Source organism: Chaetura pelagica, unplaced genomic scaffold (assembly GCF_000747805.2).
Source record: "Chaetura pelagica isolate M959 unplaced genomic scaffold, ChaPel_1.0 scaffold94, whole genome shotgun sequence".
NCBI classification, from domain to species: domain Eukaryota; kingdom Metazoa; phylum Chordata; class Aves; order Apodiformes; family Apodidae; genus Chaetura; species Chaetura pelagica.
The window spans coordinates 1,593,187-1,607,199 of NW_009952881.1; the positions used below are offsets into that span (position 1 = coordinate 1,593,187).

At 35.8% G+C, this 14,013-nt stretch overlaps 1 protein-coding gene across 2 annotated transcripts in view; it reads left to right on the top strand.

Moving 5' to 3' along the window:
- The window catches only part of SOX6 (SRY (sex determining region Y)-box 6), a 241,841-nt gene extending 228,070 nt beyond the window's left edge, over window positions 1-13,771 (top strand). The window contains exons 13-15 of one of the 2 annotated variants that reach the window (XM_009995398.1): window positions 1,928-2,161; window positions 4,623-4,839; window positions 13,468-13,771. In XM_009995398.1, the coding sequence (XP_009993700.1) occupies window positions 1,928-2,161; window positions 4,623-4,839; window positions 13,468-13,771 (755 nt within the window). The remainder of the gene's footprint in view (window positions 1-1,927; window positions 2,162-4,622; window positions 4,840-13,467) is intronic. The other variant, XM_009995399.1, reaches the window with a different exon arrangement.
- Window positions 13,772-14,013: the final 242 nt, after the last annotated feature.

Consider the following 14,013-nt stretch of genomic DNA (forward strand, 5'->3'; position numbering starts at 1 on the left):
AAAATATGGAAAACCATCATATGGATGCAAATATGTCTTCCTTCATTTGCTGTGAGTAGAACAGCTGAATAAAAACCCAACAACTTTGGCATCAACAATTATATATTTTTTTAATTTGTCACCAAATTCCTAATTGCCCATATACTAGTTACAAATTCTATGGCATATTTTTAAAATATGGCACAACCATTAAATATTTGATTTTTCTCTAATTATATAGACATTTGTCTCAATAAATGTTTCAGTGTTGACTTTTTCTGTTTGTAACTTATTATAGTTTCACAATAAATATGTCCTCTCCTAAAAGATGGTCTCTTTGACATGCATGTTCCAAGCATTCTGACAACAGACTCATTAGGCATACACACCCCTAAATTGGTCATGCAAGTCACTCAGCAAAACTACTGTTCCTTTTTACAAGAAATAGCTGAGTGCAGCTGCAGCCTCCTGTAAATGCTGAACACCTGTAGCATGGTATTTAACTTAGAATAGTATTAAAGTAGTTTTGCATCTCACATTTGCCACAAACCTGTCTTCTTTTATGTGCATGCATGTTAGTATACAAATTGCCAAATTGGTGTCAGTTGTAAAGTAATGGCATTGGAGGCATCATAAATCACCATGGTGATCCTCAGGAGAAGACACTGCTGTATACGAATGAGCATTTTGCTCTCAGGGTAATGTATGTCTTCATCTGGCCCAGTAGTCAGCATATTGCCCTGTGTTGATGGATATAGTCAGCTTGAAACTACACTACATTTCACTGCACAATAAACATGGCTGTCAACACCACATAAAGCAAAATCAATTTATCCTGTATGGTCAGTGCGTTTTAAATGAAATTAATGTACTGTGGACCTGGTGGCAAAAAGGTGTAGTGTATGCATCCTCTGATTTAGGACTTTTTTTAATGTAAATTTATTCCCTCTGTATATATTTTTTTTAATGGTATGGCTAAAGTACAGTGTTTTCACACTAAATCTGTAACTTAGTTTTTGCACAATTAAAAATTTGTGAGACAGCCACTGAAATCAGTAAATCTGCAGTGTTTTATTTAGTGTAAAGAACTATTTTTAAAAAATATATTTTTAAATTTTTTAAAAAAATAAATCTGTGTCCAGAGCTGTAAGATGAGGCCTAAGACTAAGTATGTCACTCTACCACTGTAAAGACTTTCTGCCTTTGATTTACAGCATGTACATGTGTTAGCAAGTACAACTTGAATTGATGGTGGGTAATGACAGGACACTGAGGTACATTAAAGCACAGCAGGCATGGAAAAACTGAAGAGCTTGCTTCTCATGCCAGAAACTCCAGGATGCTGTGCATGTACCTGTTGAAGGCAGAGAGTTTTATTACATATATGTGGTCAAATGATCCAAGACACATCTAAAATTCAACTAAAGCAGATGCGACTTAAATAATGTTCAGCCCTTAAATAGAATCACATCCATGCAACTTGCAGCATGTACCTGGTGTAGTATATAATTTATTTTATGGAATGTTTGGCACGTGTTTCACTGCTCAAGCAGAAAAATAATTGCAAATTACTTGTGTGAACAGGTCTACATCAGTTTGGATTCTCAAGTTTAACTTTTTGTAAGTTTTGTTGAGCATTCAGAGCATGTATGCTCTATTACAATCCCAAATGGAAACCTTTTCAAATCTCCATACCTTATCTGGAGAAATACCAGTGTGGCTTCTTTGTTGATGGTGTTGATACCTTCACTTAGGTGAGCCCGAGCAATTACACAGAAGTCACTGGATATGCTTCCTCTCTCTGTCTCTCTCTTTCATAGATCTGGCAGCAAAAAGAGAGAGAGAAAAAGAGAATGAGGCTAAAATAAAGACAGCACTGAAAGCACTTGCGTAATCCACATAATAATGTTTTGCATCCATCTTGTTTCTTCCTGCTCTGACATTACAGGAAGTAAAGCAATGAATGGCTCTGCAGCTAAACTACAGCAGTATTATTGTTGGCCAACAGGAGGTGCCACTGTGGCTGAAGCTCGAGTCTACCGGGATTCGCGGGGCCGAGCCAGCAGCGAACCACACATCAAACGACCAATGAATGCTTTCATGGTTTGGGCAAAGGATGAGCGTCGAAAAATTCTCCAAGCCTTCCCTGATATGCACAACTCCAACATTAGCAAAATCCTAGGTAAGTGCAAGACAATGAACAAATCATGACTGTGACTGAATCAAAACTGGGGGAGGCTTAGAAAACTCTGCTATAGTAGCAGCAATTGACAAGGTTAGTTATTTTTGGAGCTGTGGAAAGATGAGGTTATTTATATTGGTGACACAGACTAGTTACTTCCTCCTTGGATATGCAACTTCTCTAATTTTAGGACATATTTTATTTGGGAGATAATAACTGAAATAGGAATTACTGAAACTTAAACAAATGAAGACTCACAATGAAGACTTTTTTGTTTTTATTCCCTTTCGTTCTCCGTTCTGCCCCTTCCCTACTGCTTAAAAGACTTAGTAGCATTCAAAAGCATTTGTGAAATCTCTTGCAAGAGTTTATCCTGAGAAAAGGTCTAATTGCAAGATCTCGTTAGAAATCACCTGAATGCAAAATTGTACTTGCTGGAGTAATTACTGAGAAAGAATTAATAATGCACAAAAGAAAAATCAAAAGCTTACGTTAGACAGTGCAGTGTCTAAGAAACAAAGCTGGCATAATTCAAAAGACATATACAAGCATATCTTCTCACATGCAAAATATGTTTGATTCAAAATGTTGCAATGTTCAAGGAGCTAAGGAAGAACTAGTATCATACAATTAAAATATTGCTCAGTTAAAAGATACCACAGTTAATATTTAATTTGTATGAATTGGATTAATCAGGGAGTATACCACGGATTATACTTTGTCATTATGCAAATAAATTGGCTCATTTTTGAGAAATTTTGATTTGCTTTTCAAGACCCCTCCAGAGAATTAGAAAAATATGTGAGAATGAGTGGTGAAATCTGAAAACTTATATTTGCTTTTTGAGTCTTTGAAGTGAAAGACAGATTCCAAATGTAGCTCCTAATAAATAAAATTAAAAATCAAGTTTCCTCTGTAATTATTTCATTGTAAACTTTGAGTTAAAATACAGTCTTACCGAAGTTTGTTGCATGTTAATTCAATCAGAGGCAAGAATACATAGAAATAAATGTTACTTTGTCCTAAAACTTCCAAAATCTTGCTTAGCAGTTCTCATATTTTTGTCTACCATATAAGTAAGTTATATGAATAGCCTTTCAGTTTTGTATAAAACCTGCACTGTTTCAGTGTTGGCAGCTGTAGGGAATCTATATTATTTGTGTGCATTCTGTGAAAAAAACTATTACAAGCATAGTAACTGTATTCATTAAAATGTAAACTTCCAGCATAAATATTTCAGAAGTGCCAGCAACTGAGTGTTTGTTAACCATGGAATTAACCTGTCAGTATCTGCTCTGCCACAAATAAGTCTATGTCCATATAATATCTGTACAACTTTTCCAGGACAATGAGAACAGAGACTGAAATATTAGAACTGTCACAAAGTATTACTGGCAAGGGATAATATTTATACAACTTTTCCATTTGTTGATGTATGAAAAATCTTGGTAAAAGAATAGCTTCCACCCACGTTTACCACAGCTGTAATAGTTTTATTCATCTAAAAAACACAAAAAAGCTATTTTCTGCATTTCTTATCCCCTGGAAAAAAAAAACACAAACCCCAAAACAAAACCCTTTTCTATGCAAGTGTTTAGATAGCTCCTTATAAACAATACAAGAGTTTTGAATACTTTTTCCTCTTCCTGTGTACACTGTGTCAATATTTTAACTTTTTTATTGGTGCAGCTTTCAATGAAAGTTTACAATACCTGAAGTGGTGTATATAATTACAATGTGCTTTCTGTTTTTCTTTTAAAATCAAAGTTTGTTAAATGTAACTTTCTCAGTGCAGTTCTGTGCATTTATTACATCTGGCTGGATCATAATATGCAGAATAGGATTTAAAATATGATAAGGTGCTAGTATTATGCCAAGGTTATATCAGAAGATTAGTAAATTTAAGAGACCCAGACATTTGTTGAATCTGTAAAGTTTTGATTATTTTTTTTCTGCTACATTTTAAGGTATTAGTATCTATTAGGAGGAGTGTATAAACCATAAATTATAAAATGATCAAAGAAGTATGTATCTCTAGGTAGTCAAGGTGTTAAGCTTTTCACAGTAAAAGTATGGTTGTAAACCTTAACCTTGATACTATGCATAGTATTACAAAGGTGTAGAATTATTCACAGATTAATGCTCATATTGTAAAAAAAGAATATAGTCTGTTCTGCAGCATGAGGCTGAGCTTTTGAGAAGTAACTACTGATTTCAAGTGCACCTATTTAATAGAGATTTATATGTATTTTGTCTGCAGCAGTATCTGAAAGACAAGGTCCTTTTAAGGTGTCTCAGGTTGTGTATCCCAATATATGTGCTGGCTAATGTAAATTCAAATCATTTTATTTAATTAACTTATTTAAAATTTGTTTATTATGGCAGGAAGGCATGTTGAGACGTGTATGTGTAACGCTCAACCTGCTTTGCTTGAGCACTCACGGACAATTTGTGTTAACAGGATCTCGCTGGAAGTCCATGTCAAATCAGGAGAAACAACCTTATTATGAAGAGCAGGCACGGCTAAGTAAAATCCACCTAGAAAAGTATCCTAATTACAAATACAAACCTCGACCAAAACGTACCTGCATTGTTGATGGAAAGAAACTGCGTATTGGTGAATACAAACAACTGATGAGGTCTCGAAGACAGGAGATGAGGCAGTTTTTTACCGTAGGGTGAGTGCTATTGTGTAACTGTTCTCAAATACAGAGCATGCTGAATGAAAACAATAGACTTACCTGTTTAAGTCACTGAATAATATAATTTAGAAGGTAAGGATTTAAACCTGCAAAACCTTATTAAAAACACAAGATGCATCATGGAATATAGGGCTATCAGCTTGGCACTGAATGCTGATTATGAGACTGGTTGTGGAGTTCTTTAAAGTTAAAAGAACTTGTTTCCCATTAGCCTGAAAGGTTTGAATCATGTGTTTTGTGAGTTATTAGTAAGTTTATCCATTCTGGGTTAGTAATGACTCCAGGATCATTTCCTAAAGTAAGACAAGAACAGAGAGAGAAAGATTATTCCAGTGTAGTATAAGTAGTTAGAAGAGGAGGGAAAAGGAAGAGTAATAGCAATTACATTAGGAACACACAGGAATGAATGATATGGTATCATAGCATGAGGCTAGTAGGAATTTTTTTATATATAGAACTGTGGAGAAAAAAATCTTAAAATATAATTCTTTTAGGAAGAGTCTTTCAAGTAGCACATAGATAGACTGGGGAGTTTTACAACTCAGAATATATGGCTCAGAAATATCCTGGCACAGTTTTAAAAACATTTTGTGTTTTTCAACAGTATTTCCTTTAGTCTTCAGCAGAGAAAGCAGTACTCTGAAAGATCTACAGGCTAAAGATAACAAAAGTCCAGTGAAACAACTGCACCATAACTGATTTCTCTTTCCTGTTTTTTTATGAATTAATCTGTGATGCTCAGTGCTCTAACACAATGTTTCTGGTGGTTTACAAAGAGTCTAAAAGCTATCTCCAGTGCCAGCCTTTCCAAATTCTCAATGTTCTGCTTATTTCTCCAACCACAATAGTCTCCTTTTGTTGGATACTTCACTACCAGATAATTGACCTTGACGTTGATTATGTGCTCTCATTTTTGGCTTGGGATGCAGAACTCCTGTTGCAGTCAATTATTTTGTGGCACAGCCTGCAACAATGTGGGCTTTTTCTTCAATCAGTAAATATAAGTGGGTTTGATATCTTGAAATAACCTTCCAGTCTTTTGACATTATTTTTTATTTTTCAATCTAAGGGAAATTGTTTACTAATAAGCTTCCATAAAAGTTGTACATAGAAGTCTAGATAGAAATCTGAATTTATACAGCACATCACACATTGCATTCAGATTGAGGGGATGAAACTGTATTTCATGTCTTCCAAAGCAGATTAAAAGACCAAATCACATCTAGAGGAGAAATGCAAAAGAAACGCCAATAGAGCAACTTGAACAATTTGAGAATTGTTTGCTAATTCAAAACAATACTAAGCAGTAGCATTTTATATATTGGAAGTGGTGACTAAATGTGGAGGTGAATATGGAGGATAGATTTAAAAAAACATCTAAAGATGATATTGTAATAAAAAAGATAATGCAAACTATTCAAAATTATACTACTGGTGCAACCTAAATGTAACACCTTTTTTATATATCAAACATTATGTTCATGAAGACCATGAGAATGTAATTATTTTTTTTAAGGATTTGTTCTAATTCATATATAAGCCAAGTCCACTTCATCATGCTCTATCCATGTTGAAGAAGTTTTAAAATATGAGTAAATTACCTTTGTGCACATATACAACGATGCAATAGCTGTTACCAGGAACAATTACTTTTAGTTCAGCAAGAGATGAAAAATGGGGTATGAATGGATGCATTCAATAAAGGTGAAATGAGATCCATGTTGCAGCTCAATATGAATATAAATTTTGATTACAAGAAAATACAGGCTGTGATTTTTACACATTATTTCATGCTTTTCTCTGACGTTCCACTGTTGACCCTAATTCCCTTTTTCCCTATAGAAAAATAAACAAAACAAAGCAAAACAAACAAAAGTATTGGAAGAGACCAAGCAAAAAAGGTGAAAAAAACAGACCAGGACAGCTTTTTTGAACTGAAACATAAAACATGGCATAATTTATTTCAACAGATGAGTTTGCCAAGTAATAAAAAGCAGTATTTCATCCAAATCAGATTACAATTAAATGAACCACAGTAATTGAGCCCATCAACTTCTTAAACATCTCTTCCTTGTGCTAAATGTAAATATCACATAAAGCATCAGCTGGAACAGTTTTCCTAACTGACCTTGTACACCCATCATTGTTCCACTGTTTTGATGGAACAAACAGCATAAACCATCCTTCAGAACTGTAGACGTGGGAGTTGAGATGCAGTTTCCTTTTCAGAATGAAATAGGAGGCAAATGGGGTTTTTAGGATTGAATACGTTTACAGTAAATAGTTCAGTGTAAGATAGAGAACAAAAGTACAGAATAGACTCCAACGAAATGGGCCAGATGCTTCATACTGCTTGATGTCCTGCTGTTTGTTTGGTTTGCCTTGTGTTTTTTTTTAATGAACATACCAATTAAGTGGGTAATAGGTGTACCAAAATGGCAAAAAACTATCATCACAGAATAAAAAGATATTTAGGAAGTGTATGAAGAGAAAGATAGATCTTCAAAGTATGTGGCTAGAGGAAACTATAAATAGCAAGAAAAAATATATTATTTCATATTTGTTTTTTGCATTATCTTATACCAAAATGTACATTTATGACTAAAGCAATATAGTAAGGGCTAGTTCCTGTCAGACCCCTTGGGTGAGCCATTGGCTGGCATAGAATAATCCTGCTGTGTGTACAACTAAAACACTCCCCACCACAAACATGGAAAGAGTTTTACAGTGCTTGAATTTTTAAGATACAAAAAGCTCACACTGCTTACTTCAGTGAGCTGCATTCTTTGATAAACATCAGTAAGATGCACAAAAGTTGTTTAGAGGATCTCAATACACAAACTAGCCAGGTTTTAAAATAAAACAGAGAAATAAGCTAATAAATGGCCAGGTTGTGTTTTAATATTTGAAGAAAAGCTTCCAAAGAACTGAATAAGAAGGAAGATTTCTTGGAATAAATTGGGCAGGAAATTAATGTTTAAAGATAAATGTTATATATGTCATAGACCAGCACAAAAATATAGGAGCCAGAAAGTGTTTTAAAGAAGAGAGTGGAATTTCAAATGTGCATAAGCCTTGTGTTACACTTTGTTCCAGATGAGGCAGATAATATACAGAAATATTTCATGTTTAACTCGGAGTATATAAAAAATGTGCTGGTTTTAATCTAGTGGAAGCTGAATCTGAAGCCAGCTATGTCTTTTAGATAATGCAGTTATTTTTAATAATAAAATTATTAATGGGAAGTTGTGGATGACAACTTCAGTGTAAGTTAATCCCTGAACAGACTTCAAGTAATTTCCAGTTTATCTTCAATAGTACTTTTTTGTAATGCATAAAAAAATGTGAACTAACAAGTAGGTCCCATATAAACCATAAATTCAGACATTTTAACTTCAGAGTCTGTCTTTTGTTGCCTTGTTTTACAAAAATAATTCAATTCTCAGTCATTTTTACATTCTAATACACTCTAAATACAAGTATATGATATACACATTTCTCTGCAAAATGATGTAAGCAGTAACTGATTTGTGTGTTTTACCAGTGTAAGATGTTTGGAATTAAGCCTTTATAGTGTTTATAACTACTGTACACACATAGTCTGAGTGTTGCTAGACTACAGTTTTGAATAAGGCTGTAATACTATACTTCTGTAGCTTGAACCTAAAGTACACAATGGGTGCTTTTGTGAGATTTACTGTTATTTCATTCCATATGAGAATTTAAGTTCCAGGGGTGTGGAGCATATAAGCATTTTCCTTAATGCAATAGATTTTGCTTCAGTCATTTAAAGAGCTGTCAGAAAATAGCTGGGAAGAGATCAGAAAACAATCGTAATTTGCCAATTTAAATGTTCAGCTAGTTTTGCAAAAGTCAAAAGTGGAACATTCTCCAGGCAAATCCTAAGAATATTAATGCTACAAACCTGTGAGCAGGTCAAGTGGTCTAAGAAATTTCATGTTTCCTTGCTTTTTGTATTTACCTAACTGTTTGGAGCCAAATCTTTGGCCTCAAACTTGACAGATGTGTTAGCAATGCTGGCAGAGAAGAGAGGCAAGTGACCTGTTGTAATTGGCCACATAAGGATTTATTTGGCAAAGAGGAGGTGGTAGAGACAGGAGTGGCCAGGATCCCTAGCCATGCTTCACTGTTCCTCACAGATCCAAAGAGATAGGCAGATGAATGTTGAGTTCTGTAAATCTCAACCAGGCAGAAAACATCCTTGCTTTAACCATGTGAAACTCTGCAAGATACAGGTCACAATTCAGCTGTCTCCTAACTCCAAGGTCCTATGGCAGACAAAACTAGCTAGATACAAGAATAAAACATGTGGAATTTAATGCTATCAGAAATACCATCAACATGAATGCCTAATATAGCTACAAATAAAACATAATGATGAGTCACAGGTTAGAAACTCCAACTCTTTCTTTCAAAGGGAGTGGTTAGAACTTAAATACATGCTCTGATTTCTTCCCCCCACCCCATCCTATAAAATTTAATAACTTAGAAAATGATAAGCACTCATCTTCAGGAACATATTCCATTCATATAGTTTGTGATATCTTAAAATAAGGCTTTCTGGGATGTAATTCAGCAACTTGAGCAGAATTTACAGTGACAACCTAATCAGCTCTAATAATAGCTGGGCTCAAGTGAGAGATAGGTGTCCAGTTACTGAGGGTATGTGAGTGCCCATTTTTAAGTGCTAGCAAATTTTTGCAAGCAAATACGTAGCAATTTGAGACATCTCCCATTTAGGTAGTACAGTTACCAGATGTTTACAGTTCTATAGTGAGATACAGGTAATTTAAAGCTCATAGTTATTACCCACCCAGCAACAGGCACGCACACCAAACCTGATATTTGTTTAATATGTAAAAAAACTGCATTTATAATTGAAAATTTCAGTAAGCCTTTACATTTTCTGCTACACTGATCAAGATCTTTGCCAGTTAGATTCATTCTATCGTTTGCCATGCATTTGGTGCATTCTCAAGTAAAAGGTATCTCTGTAAATTCTGCTTCATTATGCTTGGATTACCTTTTCCCTTTATACTTTTAAATGATTGGTACTTAGACAAACATATCCTGTCCCATTGAAAGATGAATACTCAGAAGAGTTTTGCTGACTTGATAAACATTTGAAAGTGTATCTGAATTTTTTAATTTAGTCTGTCCTTTAGGACTTAACACTGACAACTGTAATTTTATCAAGATACCTCACAGCCTTGTCCTAAACAAATAGTTTCCTTCTTGCTGCTCATAAAAAGGAAATGTCCTCCTGAAAAAATGCAAAGTTGTGGGTTTTTGTTGTTGTTGGTTTTTGTGTTGTTTTTTTTTGGGGGGGTGGGTACAGATGGATTTTAGGGTTCTGATCCTTAGTGTCATCTATAACACAAGGGCAGCTTCCATTCAATCATTCTTTGAGTACATTCTACAACTCTTATCAGGAGAGTTGTAAAAACAACGTTTCTCAAAGCATCTTCTGGAATTAACATTGTGGTGTTCTTTGATGCTTTGTTTTGTGAATTTATTTATTCTAAGAAAGATTAGAAAAAGATTAGTTGATAGATGTGACCATTTGTGGCTTGCTTTTTCCTTTGTTTTGTCCTTAATGTGAACATTTTCTGTATCTAAAAGTTGTGAAGGAGATACATGTAGATTTTTAACAGTAACAGTTTATACTCCTGACAACATACAATCCTAAAACAGGAATGTTCCCACGTGAGGTAGGCATTCAGTTTTATGGATAAAGTATTGAAAGATGTTTGCAGAAAATCACTTGCTAGCAAATCCATTGGCTGAAAATTGTTTTCACAGAACATTTATCAGACCATTTAAAAAGTGAAAATTTAGTGAAAAATCCATAGCTGTTTGTAAATCATCTGCAAATCATCATTTGCAAACAGGAGTATAATGACTGTGTCAAATGAATTACTGCAATGTATATGCTTGCTGATAACCAGGTGTACCATACTTACACAACAGATGTTTGAGTTTCTCAAGCTGTGCAGAGGCTTTAAGAATCAGGCTAGCAGTACTAGCAATGACAGTACTACATGCTAATTTAATACTATCTTACACAGAGTGTTTACAATTTGACTGTCTGTATTGGTTCCCAGCCTTGAAAGACTTGTTTTCCACTAACTCTGCAGTGTGGTGTTTACCAAAATTAGAGTTTGATCAATGATCAGTATAGACTAAATATTTAGATCTAGCAAGTAAGCTTTATGTTATTTTGAGTATTACTTTAGCCAATGATTAAGGATTTGTGAGAGAGTGGTTTATGGAATATCCTTTTCAATTTTAGCATAAAATGTCACTGTGGTCAAGAAATTACAGATTCATATCCTATTCAAACAAATCAGACACTGTTTTTCCTGCTAAAATTATATAATAGTTACTTGATCAATATTGCTTTAAAGAAGGTTGAAAATATATTTAAATAGATGATACTTTAAATACATTATGCAAATAGGCATGTATGTTCAATAACTAGTCAATACTAAACCAGTGTCTTCCAGGACACATAGGTTAGGTGTATATTTATTCAGTGTTACATGTAAAAGTATGATGGAGTTTCTCTTCCTTCAGACAAGTTAAAACACTTCCTTTTCTCTTAACTTTATTGAAGGTAATGATCCAGAAATAATATGAGATTTTTTGCATGAGTATTTTAATATAGGTAGTATGTTATTAGTTAATTAACCCAGATGTAAGTAGATTTAATTATTTTTTAGCCCGTAAGGGCTTGACCATTGAATGGGTTCAGCAAAATTACCTTTATTCAGCAAAGCATTTGCATATGTATATATCACCGTAAGAGGAGATATTGCATCACTTATTACAACAATGTACATGCTTACAGCAAAGCTTGTGTTGAATTGCTTGACTGGCAGTGATATCAGGCTGTTTGAGTTGAACTGTGGCATTGCTCCATTATGCTTAAAATCACACACATGTGAAAAAGACAACTTTACATAGTGCCAAGTTAGACATCAGGAGGTAAAATGTTTCAAAAATAGAGGTATCATAGAATCCTAGGGGTTGGAAGGGACCTCGAAAGATCATCTAGTCCAACCCCCCCCTGCCAGAGCAGGGTCACCTAGAGCACATCACACAGGAACGCATCCAGGTGGGTTTTGAATGTCTCCAGTGAAGGAGACTCCACACCCTCCCTGGGCAGCCTGTTCCAGGGCTCTGTCACTCTCACAGTAAAAAAATTTATTCGGATATTCACCTTGAACCTCCTATGCTCCAATTTGCACCCATTACCCCTTGTCCTATCACTGGTCATCACTGAGAAAAGCCTAACTCCATCTCCCTGACACTCACCCCTTACATATTTGTAAACATTGATGAGGTCACCGTTCAGTCTCCTTTTCTCCAAGCTAAAGAGACCCAGCTCCCTTAGCCTTTCCTCATAAGGGAGATGTTCCACTCCCTTAATCATCTTTGTAGCTCTGCCCTGGACTCTTTCAAGCAGTTCCCTGTCCTTCTTGAACTGAGGGGCCCAGAACTGGACACAATACTCCAGATGCGGCCTCACCAATGCAGAATAGAGGGGGAGGAGAACCTCTCTTGACCGACTAACCACACCCTTTCTAATGCACCCCAGGATGCCATTGCCCTTCTTGGCCACAAGGGCACATGGTCATCCTCCTATCTACTAGGACTCCCAGGTCTCTTTCACCTACCCTACTTTCCAGCAGGTCAGCCCCCAACCTATACTGGGACATCGTGTTGTTCTTCCCCAAATGTAAAACTCTACACTTCCCCTTGTTGAATTTCATCATGTTTCTCCCCGCCCAACTCTCCAGCCTGTCTAAGTCTCTCTGAATGGCAGCACAGCCTTCTGGTGTGTCAGCCACTCTTCCCAGCTTAGTGTCATCAGCAAACTTGCTGCAGGTACATTCTATACCCTCATCCAGGTCGTTGATGAAGATGTTGAACAACACTGGTCCCAGTACCGACCCCAAGTAGTGCACCCTTACTTGAATAGTCCCATGTATTCACATTGTCAAAGAAAATCAGATCTGACATTGGTTCCACATAAGGAAATCTTAATTTCTGTAGACTGTCTGTTACTGTCTATCTGGAAAAAAGAACACTATTTCTTTTTTTAAAATTACTTTGCTTCAAAAACTCTATCTTACACATTAAATCCTGAAGGACAAATGCCATTCTGATAATGGATTTAAATCAAATCAAAAGCAGCAAAAAAATATCAGAAGTATTTCTGAGTGATGTGGGAGTCTACCTAGCACTTAAATAGGAAATTAGGTATTTTGTATGAGATCACGGAGGTGCCTGATGCCTTTTGCTGATCGCTGTCCAAGTGCTAGTTTGCAGTATGGTTTAAAGAAACACATAAGATATATAAAAGAATCCACTTCTGGTAATTACTAGACAGCTTACTCTCCAGTTGTCCTCAGAGAGAGCTAAGATGAACCAATGCCATACGGGACTGGACTGTGAACTCCAGAAGACTATATGCAGTCTTTCTAGGAAACCCCTTATTTTTCTTTCATGTGTACTTGCAGAAGATCTTCCTTCCTTTGAACACAGGAAATCACTTTCCCCTCTTCTTTTTCCTTCCAGACAACAGCCTCAAATTCCAATCACCACAGGAACGGGGGTTGTCTATCCTGGTGCTATAAGCATGGCAACTACCACACCTTCACCTCAGATGACATCAGATTGCTCAAGCACCTCTGCCAGCCCTGAGCCCAGCATCCCCGTCATTCAGAGCACTTATGGTATGAAGACGGACAGCGGAAGCCTTGCTGGAAATGAAATGATAAATGGAGAGGATGAAATAGAAATGTATGAGGACTATGAGGATGATCCCAAATCAGACTATAGTAGTGAAAACGAAGCCCATGAGGCAGTCAGTGCCAACTGAGGAGTGTTCACAGAATTCAAGTACTCAGACTCATTTGGATTTTTGGGGGGTTTTTTTGAACAAAAGTTCTTAAAGAGCCTGCATGCATGTGTGGCTCCTACAGTTACATCAGCAGAATGGTCTTAAATGTTTCTTAATGTGTGAGACAGATTGTTTCCCTAATTTTTCATGAACTTGGGTTTTTTGTTGGTTGGGTTGTTGTTTTTTTTTTTGTTTGTTTGTTGTTGGTTTTTTTTTGTTGG